Source organism: Neopelma chrysocephalum, unplaced genomic scaffold, assembly GCF_003984885.1.
Source record: "Neopelma chrysocephalum unplaced genomic scaffold, ASM398488v2 Primary Assembly neopelma1_42, whole genome shotgun sequence".
Lineage (NCBI taxonomy): Eukaryota > Metazoa > Chordata > Aves > Passeriformes > Pipridae > Neopelma > Neopelma chrysocephalum.
The window spans coordinates 12,753,271-12,762,457 of record NW_020897700.1 but is presented as its reverse complement, the minus strand read 5'-3'; the positions used below and the strand labels follow the sequence as shown (position 1 = coordinate 12,762,457).

At 52.4% G+C, this 9,187-nt stretch overlaps 1 protein-coding gene and 1 long non-coding RNA gene across 3 annotated transcripts; one reads left to right on the top strand and one right to left on the bottom strand.

The window, feature by feature from the left end:
- Positions 1 to 12: 12 nt before the first annotated feature.
- HAND2 (heart and neural crest derivatives expressed 2) lies at positions 13 to 1,779 on the bottom strand. The gene is made up of 2 exons (XM_027676713.1): positions 1,214 to 1,779; positions 13 to 213 (listed from the first exon to the last, which is right to left on the bottom strand). The coding sequence occupies exons 1-2, from the start codon at positions 1,766 to 1,768 to the stop codon at positions 115 to 117; spliced, it is 654 nt and encodes a 217-aa protein (XP_027532514.1). The 5' UTR covers positions 1,769 to 1,779; the 3' UTR covers positions 13 to 114.
- Positions 1,216 to 8,590, top strand: LOC113964433. 2 transcript variants are annotated; one of them, XR_003533192.1, is made up of 3 exons: positions 1,216 to 1,318; positions 3,200 to 3,292; positions 8,471 to 8,590. It is a non-coding gene; the product is annotated as an uncharacterized LOC113964433 (long non-coding RNA). The 2 variants fall into 2 exon arrangements; XR_003533193.1 differs by lacking the exon at positions 1,216 to 1,318 and adding an exon at positions 2,579 to 2,771.
- Positions 8,591 to 9,187: the final 597 nt, after the last annotated feature.

Sequence of the window (9,187 nt, the reverse complement as noted above, 5' to 3'; positions counted from 1 at the left end):
GGGGGGGGGGGAGAAATTGCACATAAATAAACTGGACGATTCCAAATACAAAGAGTCCTCAGAGAAGAGCTCACTACCGAGACTAAGAGGACGGCTCCTCCAGTCCTGTCGTGCTCACTGCTTGAGCTCCAAAGCCCAGACATGCTGCGGCCAGCCAGTCCTCCCTTTGGTTTTCTTATCGTTGCTGCTAACTGTGCTTTTCAAGATTTCGTTCTGGGGAGACAGGATGCGAGGGAAGAGAGAGAAACAGGAGGGGGAAAGCAGAGAAAAAAAAGGTTAGATATATTCCTCCCCTTTCTAAGTCGCATCTGCCCTGCCTCGAGATCGAAAACTATGAGGAGACCTGAACTGCTGTCGAGGCCTGCGGGCTGCAGCGGACATAGCGGGGCCCCCTCCACCGGGTCTCGCCGCGGGCGAAGCAGCCGCCCGTGGGAGGCCTTGTGTCGTGCGCGGCTACCCGTGTTCCCGGCGGAGGCCGATCCCCGCTCCGCGCCATCCCGCTGCCCTCCACGCCTGGAGCACGGTGAAGCGGGCTGGAGGTTGAGCGGCGCCAGTTGTCCACGGGGTGATGGGGATTGCGATAAGGTCCCGGCTAAACCATACCCCTCCCTCCCTGCGTGGAGAAGATGGGTACCGGCACGTACCGAGGCAAAACATCGGATCCGCGACCAGCCCAAATCTGCGGGAAGCAATCACACGCGAGCGTGCCATAGGGCCTACACGAAATCGGGCTTGCGCTGCCTAAGTCGACTATCTCGTAAAAAATCAAGGTTGAAGCGCCGAGCGCAGGGGCAGGAAAGCCTATTGCTGCGAACCTCGTACTTGCCGACGGTTTAAAGCCGTGCTGGCTTAGCAGGTAATCATGCCTCCAGACTTTTATTTAAAGAGAGCGGAGGCTTGTCTCCTACGGGATCACGGTTTGGGATCCGGGACAAGCAGCAGCCCGGGAAGTAACCTCCCCGGGGGGCCCTAATGTGTCAACGTTTTCCTCCCGGCTGCTCTCAGCCTTCAGTTCGGATCCGGACGCCGACGGCCGCCCGCGGCTGTGCGCTGTCCCACTTTTGGCCCACAGTTACGGCCAGGGACATCCCCCGGCCACTCTGCACAGCCAGGCGCCGGGAGCGCCGGGATAGGGTACCGGCGGGCAGCCGAGCAGCCTCCTCTCCGCGCCTCCCCTGACCCATCCCGCCCCGTCCCGTTCCGGAGCACTGACCAGCTCTTTCTTCCTCTTCTCTTCCTTCACGTCTGTCTTCTTGATCTCTGCCTTGAAGGCCTCCGCCTCCCCGTTCTGGTCGTCCTTCGCCAGCAGGTCCATGAGGTAGGCGATGTAGCTGGTGGCCAGACGGAGTGTTTTGATCTTGGAGAGCTTAGTGTCTGCGGGTACGTTGGGGATGCACTCCCTCAGCTCCGCGAAGGCGCTGTTGATGCTCTGAGTCCTGCGCCGCTCCTTGCGGTTCGCCGTGCCCCTGCGTTTCACCGGCCGGGGCCCCCCGAGCCCTGGCGGGCCGTTCCCGGGCGGCACCCCCCCGTAATGGGAGTGGTCCATGCCCGGCGCCCCGTTGGCGTATTCGGGACTGTAGGACAGAGCCATGCTGTAGTCGGGGGGGGACATCTCCGGGTGACTGCTGATGAGCCAGCCGTGGAAGTAGGGGTTCTCCTCGTGGCCGCAGCGTGTGGCGGCGGCGGCAGCGGCGGCGGCGGCGGCAGCGAAAGGGTAACCCTCATGGTGCACCACCGGGTGGTGGGGGAAGCCGCCCACTAGACTCATCCCCGCTCCCTAGAGCACCCCACCCCGCCCCCCCAGGGCCCCAAAACAAAGGTTTCCCCTCCCCGCCCGCCCCCACCCCCCGCCGCAGCGGCGGGAGATGCTGCCCGCCGCTCACCCCTCAGCACTGTCCCGCTGCCCGCTGCCTCTCCATAGGGCGCTGCTGCAAAGTCCCCGCGGGTGCCCGAGCGATCCCCCCTCCCCGGGCGCCGCCGCCGCCGCTCATGCGTTGTGCCTCCACCTCCTTCTCCTCCTTGCCCAGGGCCGGGTCTTCGAGGAAGCGCACACAGAAAAAATAATGACAAGAAAGCTATGGAGAGATGTCGACCAAAACAAAATGGCTTGGCTTCCCAGCCCGGGATCTTCCTCGCCTCTTTCTTCCCTCCTCTCTCGCCAAGTCCGTCGCGACCCGGCCGGGTGGTACTTACACGCGGCCCCCCTCCATGCGCCCCCGGTTCGGGGCGGGCGGGCGGGCGGCGCTCCCCTCTGCCCTGCGCGGCGGCGGGGCCGTCAGTGCCTGGCGGGCACTCGCATCCCTGCCCTGCCCGCCACGGGGGTCAGCGCCCCGGCGCTCCTCTGGGACATCCGCGCCGCTCTGCCGGGCGCGGCGGCAGCGGGGCTCGGCGCGGCGCGGGGCACTGGCAGGGCTCCCCGGCCCGATCTCCATGTACAGCTACATGTTTAGGGCCGCTCGGGTTAATATATGTCGTCAGAAGCTGCGGCCGCCAATGGCCGCGGCGTGGGCGGGGCCGCCGCCCTCCGCAATAAAACTTTTTGATGTTCGCTCTGCTAATTGCCGAGCTCCTCTTTTAGGATTGGCTGCCCCTCCGCATCCCTAATGTAATTAAAACAAGGGGGGGGAAATTATCATGGAGGCAGAGGTTAATGCAAGTGTTTAGCAGATGCCTTATAGTAAAATCTGCATTAAAAAAGATATTTAAAAAAGCAATAACAACCCCCCCCCCCAAACTAATTAAAACTTAAATATCGGATAATCTCAAACCAGGTACAGTATGGATCCAAGGAATTTCTTGGCAAAGATCTATGTGATCGCTTGATAGGCTCTGAGGTTGCTTTGGCAAAGTGCTTTGTGCCGGTCCGGTAGAGGAACAAATAAAACCGGCTTCGGAAAGCGCACTCCATCGGTGCCCGGTTGTGACAGGCATGCCCCAGCAACGCTCCGGCTTATACTTGTATTGGTGGTTAATATACACAGCGAGATTGTTAGTTCCCGTGAGGAGAGGGCGAAGCTACTCTGCCTCGCCTGTCACCCGACGTGCGACCCGGGTTAGCACGGGCTGGCTCCGACTGCGCGGCTGCTGACTGACCGAGGGAGCGGAGCGCTCGGGGTTTGGCCAGGGACGGTATTTTCTTCCAGAAAGAATTGCTTTGAGACACTAACAATAAGTCTGACTTTAACCAATTCTTTTCCAGCTTGCTGCCTGCGCCTATGCACCTCCACCAGTGTTCACCCGAGTGACTTAAGCGCCTGAAATGGGTTTCATGCCTCTTTAACTGTTATAATCGGTAAGTAACCGAGTGTTTTTTACAGCATGTTCCGAGCTAATTTTCTAGCTTTTACTAAAAAAAAAAAAAAAAAAAAATATTTCGCCACATTCCTGCTTCTGCAATAAAAAAAGACCAGCATCTGCAGAAAGCAGGTTTAGTTATCGAAAGGGAGTAATTAAATGTTCGTTTAACGGCCAGGCCAGGAGGAAATGTCTTGTAGCTATTTAGGTGCTTTACTTCGGTAAACTTGAAGACATTACAAAAGAAAAATGGATCTCAAGCTGCAACTCATGGATAACTAGGAGTCGAAGAGAATTGTTGTCATCTTCAAATGGAACCGAGAATTACTAAATAGCTGCGAAATACCAAATACCCATCCTTAGCTGTGCTGGCTGACGTCTAGGCTGCTTCGGTGTATATTACAATGTAATTTTACAATGTAGGCAGTGTGGAAAACTGTGTCAACAGGAACTGAGAAGTCATAAATTAAAGAAAGAGAAAGATAGAGATGGAGAGTCTGTGAAAGGAAGCAGCAAGAGCTGCAAGTCCAATTTCTGCAGCAGCTCAGTGTGCTCTGCGGCCCCACTGCAGAGTCGGTGGGAAAAACCGCGGGGGGAAGCGCTGGGTGCTGGGAAGAGGGCGAAAATCAACTCAATGCCCGGGTAGAGGAGGCAAGCTGAGCCCGGGCGGTCTCGACGCGAAGAGGGGCTGCCGACGGGCTGGCCGTCGGGGTGCCGCCGGGACAGAGGGGCTAGTTGGGGCCCGGGGACTTTGCGGGTGAGTCTGCGGGCTCTCGGCAGGAAATACCCTGCAGGCAGTGGGGAGTCTCCGCGGACGAGACCGTCCGCCAAGGAGCAGCCTGTTGCAGTACCGGGAAGCTGGGTTCGTCGGGGAAATACCAAAGGCGAAGCGCGGCACCGGCCCCGCGGTTCTACAGGACGGGGAGTGCAGAGCTGGACCAGCACGGTGAGGAGACGTGCACGGAGAACAGACATGCAGGCATACATTTTATAAGCATATACACATATGCGTGAGCGTCTGGGTGTAAACTGAGTACAAAAGTGAAAAACTAGTCCAGATGTAGAATTGATGTATACACGCATATATCTCATACGTACATACACACATGCTTGTAACCTACCGATGCATATCTGTATTTATATACGCACACGCACATATGTATATATTGTATTATTTTAAGGAAATAACGTGTCTGCAGTGCGGATTTTTAAATTTAAGAAAGGACCTGGGCAGACCGTGCAGGCAGAGCAGAGCCCCGGAGCGGCCAGGCAGCGTGCCTCCGCTGCTAGGGATGCGATATCTGCAGAGTGCAGCCTGAAAATCCATCCAGATCCTGCAGCGGTTCTCCAGTTTTATTTTGCTGCAATATTTTCTTGATGCGAAGAAGAAGCGGGCATTGTCAAGGCCTGAAAGTTATACTGGCTTGCAGACGGGATTGTCTTTCTTTGCACTCTCCCTGTTTGTGTAGGAGCTTTCCAATATACTTCAGGCTAGACTGCAACTGTGACGGTCTCTGTGGCAGGCCACTACGGTCACTCCGATAACATCTCCCATGATGAAGGAAACGGAAAACATGAGACAGAGAAAAAGTAATAAAATGTACAGGAGATATCGATCAGAACACCAGTCTCCAAAGCTAGCATCATTATTGCTTAATTAGCTTTGGAGAAAAAGGGTCTCTAGATAAAGCACCCAGCAGGATCTTATATTTTCCTCCTATCCTATCCCATCAGTTGTTTATGAGTATTATAAATCGAGTTTTAGAGCAATTTAACTCTTGTGTCCTCTCTCAGCTTTTCACTACTCAGGATGCCCGATCATGGGTTGCAGCCTTTTCTGTTTGATCCACGCGTTGAAAGCCGCTTCAGCACAAAATACCTTTCCCAATACTATGCTCACAGTCTGCTAAAAAGCATTAGCATCTTGCTGATCTTCCATTTTTTGATTTGAATAGATTTTTTCTCGTGCACAAATCACATGGGGAAGAAACCCAACCAACTAAGGGGAAAAAAAAAAGAAAAACAAGAAGGAAAAGAAAAGCAAAAAAAGAAAAAGAAAAGAAAAGAAAAAGAAATCCTAGTCTTATGTCACTTTATTTCCCTGCCAAAATGGTTGCATGTTAGGTGGCGATTTATCTGAAATCTGCCGCCAGACAGGACTTTCCTAACTTGCTATAATAAAGAAATTTTGGTGGTGACTGTGCCGAGGCTGGTTTTCTCTTCCTCTTCCCACTTTTTAAAATTTATTTTATTTTGTCGGGGGTGGGGTGTGGGGGACTATGTCTTTGCTTTTGCCTTGCCTTTGTTGCCTCTCCAGCACGATAGCTCTCCCCGGGCTGAGCGGGAGGATGGGGCTGCCCTTGCCCCCCGATGGGTTCGCCGCGGCGCCCGGGGCAGGAGCCCGAGGAGTGGGGCAGCGGCGGGGGGTGGCGGGCAGGGCGCCCGCTCAGCGCCGCCGGGGCCACCCGCTGCCCTGCCCCGGCGCTCAGTCGCCGCCGGTCCGCTTATCGTCAGGTCACTTCTCTCCTCCGGGCCAAAAGTAGGATGGGAGTTGGGATAACAGAACAATAGAGCTGTGCCCCCCTCCCCCCTCCCGGTCTTATGTGAATTAAGCTAAATTGCAAATTAAGCTAATTTCTCCGAATCAGTCGGGAAAAACCGCATGGAAACAGGGACGAGGTACCTACACTGGGTGGTCGGAAACCCACATCTGCTCTGGACGCCTGTGCTGGCTGACTGAGAGCGCCGCAGCCACCCCGCGACAAGCCCTTTGAGGAGCAGGCCGGGGGCAGAGAAGCGCCTCGCCGATGGCTGGGCAGTGAGCCCCCCGTTCATTTACTTCTTTACCGCACCTTCCTTTTGAGGAGGGTACGATGCCGGCGGGGCGAGTATGGGGGACTGGACGCCATCCGGGACAGGGTAGCAGCGGAAGCGGCGGCCCCGCGTCAGCACTGTGGTACCCGGTACCGACCACAGACCCGCCCGTCCCTACCCCGTGCAGCAGCGCCCGGATCTCCCTTCGTAGTTTTCATTAAAGCAAAGAAACAGTCAGACAGACTGAAGCATCCCAAGGGCAGGCACCCTGGCCTTTGCTTTTGAGGCGCTGTCCTAGGCGGGCAACCCCCTCGACAGCTCTCCTCCCCTTAGCTCCCAAAGTACCGGGGTGCCGATTCGCTCTCCCCCCTCCCGGCTGCCTACCACATCGCTCAAACACCCGGTGCACGGCTTCAAAAGCCGAGACGCGTTTGAATTTATAGAGTGCATGATGTCATTGACCCGGGACCAAACGTGTTAGAAAGGGGTATCGTTCTCGGATGGATTTGGGGACGCTGGAGCAGCCCGTGTCCCAGGGCTGCAACGCATCCTATCCCTGGGCCCTTGCTTAGGAGTTCGCGAGAAGACCTAAACCCGGAAGAAAATGGATTTTTTAAAAGAGGCACGGAGAAATATCATTTGAAGGTCAACATGTCAGTGAGGGTTAATGAAAAGGACTTGTGCCTAATGGGCCTGCTTGCACCCTCTCTTGCGCTCACACAACCTGGATTTCAACATCCAGGGCAGAGGGCGGGATCGGGCCCAGCAGGCCCGGATTAATTGCTGCTGTTGGAGGTGGAGGAACCCTGGTTTACGTTACTAATATCGGTAATGAACGCCCACATATTACAGGCATGGTAATCTCGCAGCCGTTTTGTATACAGGAAAAAAAAAGAAAGAAAGAAAAAAAAAGAGGAAAAAGATCAGGGACGAGAAAAACCCAAGATACTGACCATTTCGTAAGTCTCAATGAAGTCGCAATGATTGGCGGTAAGCACGGGATCCTACGCGCTTAACCACTGCATGTGCAAGCAATTATTCGAGGATTGCTTATATTTGTGACTGAGGATTCAGAGTTGCATTTAGACCCTAGACAGGAATCACAGAAAGAAACGAAAAACATTACGAACTTCAAACAAGACCCTTTCTTTGTCAGAAGAACGGTAATAAAGACCGTACAAAATTCTGCAGTGAACGCAGTGTGTCTCTATTGGAGTTGTTATATAGATATCTCCTATACATGCGCATGTATAAACGCGCACATGTATACAGACAAACATACTGTTTTTCCATGTAATATTATTTGCATTCCCGGAAAAGAGCATCTTAAGATGCTCTTGAGCTTGACTCTGACGAAATAGCTCGCAAATAGAATTGACTTCATTAATGAATATTTTGTCCTCCATTACCTGAAGTTCTGACGTCGGAGGAAGAAGAAGGTTAGGCTGGCATCGTTGTGGGTTTAGGCTAACCAAAATCAACACTTTTATTGTCATTTTTCATGAAAAGTCTCCATTTAAAGAGGCTGGGGTTTAAGGAGCATTCATAGATGAAAGGTAACCTCACTCGGCTTAAAAAAAAAATTTCCCTCTGGAGCAGTGAAAATTAACTGCAACTTGGCCCTAACTACAAGCCCCAAAATGTCGGTGTCGTCCTGCCAGTGCCCCCCGCGCCGTGTACCTGCTGCATTGCACCCTGCTCCCGCTTGCCCGGGACTGGCTTCAGGACAGGAGCTCGTCTGAAAACTCAACGGCTGAGTTCTGCAAATGTCGGCTGCACACTTGGTGGAAGCATCAGCTCGTACCGCAATTCCTATATGCGTATCGCAGTGTAATTGATCTGACTGAGTGAGGTCTTTTTGGTAATTTGGATACACCAAGTCTCCAGTTAATGACATATAATCAGCCTTTAGGTCGCTTGGTCATTCTCTTATTACAAACCCCTCCTGCTCTCTCTGATCTCCTTTCAAACTAAATTTCACACAAACAAATAAAGCAAGACAGGGACAAGTCCTTAAAATGCAAGAGAGAAATATTGGAGAATTGCTCGTGGGGAACTATAAACACTTTTTAAAAGAAAAAACCGAAAAGATAGGACAGAACATCTTATCGAGAAAGAAAGCATTGTATACAAAACACGGAGGGAAAACCGGTCTGGCTTCTGTTAAAAGTGACATAAAATTAAAATAAAATAATTACAAACAGAAATGGCATTACATAAACAGAAGACCGGAGACTTTACAAGAAACGTGCGGCCACGTACTGTAATTTGTTCGTGCAGATGATACAACCTATCTGTGGATACGTAAAATGTTTATTTGCTTCACTTTAGCCGGAAATTTTTTTTTTACTATTTTTTTCAGGAAAGTCAAGAAACCGGAAAATGGAGAACTGAGTGTCATGTACCTCCCCAGACCTGCAGGAAAACGGAGCCGCGGCCAAAACCTGGGGGTGTAAATGCGACAACAAAAATAAATATTTTACATCACCGTGCAGAACTTATTTTACTAAGTCAACACTTTGTTTTTCTGCTTTTCACTATTTCTTTCCTCTGGGGAGAGACAACGTTCACTTTTTATTAGGTATACCCTAAAAGTTTATTTTGATCCCCGTCCAGGTGTATATACACACATACATATATACATACCTATATATATACACACACATATACAAGATGAAAAGGCTGACGGTGATGTGTGAGCAGAGGCTGGTGTGATGGCCAGGGAGAGGGGCAAGCAGACATGCTCTAGGTAAGATGCCAGGGTCTTGCAGGTTACAGGCAGCTCATTGAGAAAGCAAGCCCGGTTTTTCCCAACTAAAGTTGATTTATAAAATCGAGAGCGGGGAGATCGCAATGTTGTTCAAGTGTTAGCACTAGGAGAAAGCAGCCTGCAGAAGAGGACTGTGATCCACACTCCCTCACAGGCATTAGCGCCTTTCAAAATATTATCAACATGCGTTTTACCAGAGATCTCGCTTGTGTGTAATACGGGGCTCAGACAGGCGCTAATTGAGCACGTAGCGTGTGTGAGGTTGAGAGAATGAGTGTCGGGGCAGGCTCACACAGTGAGAGAAATTGG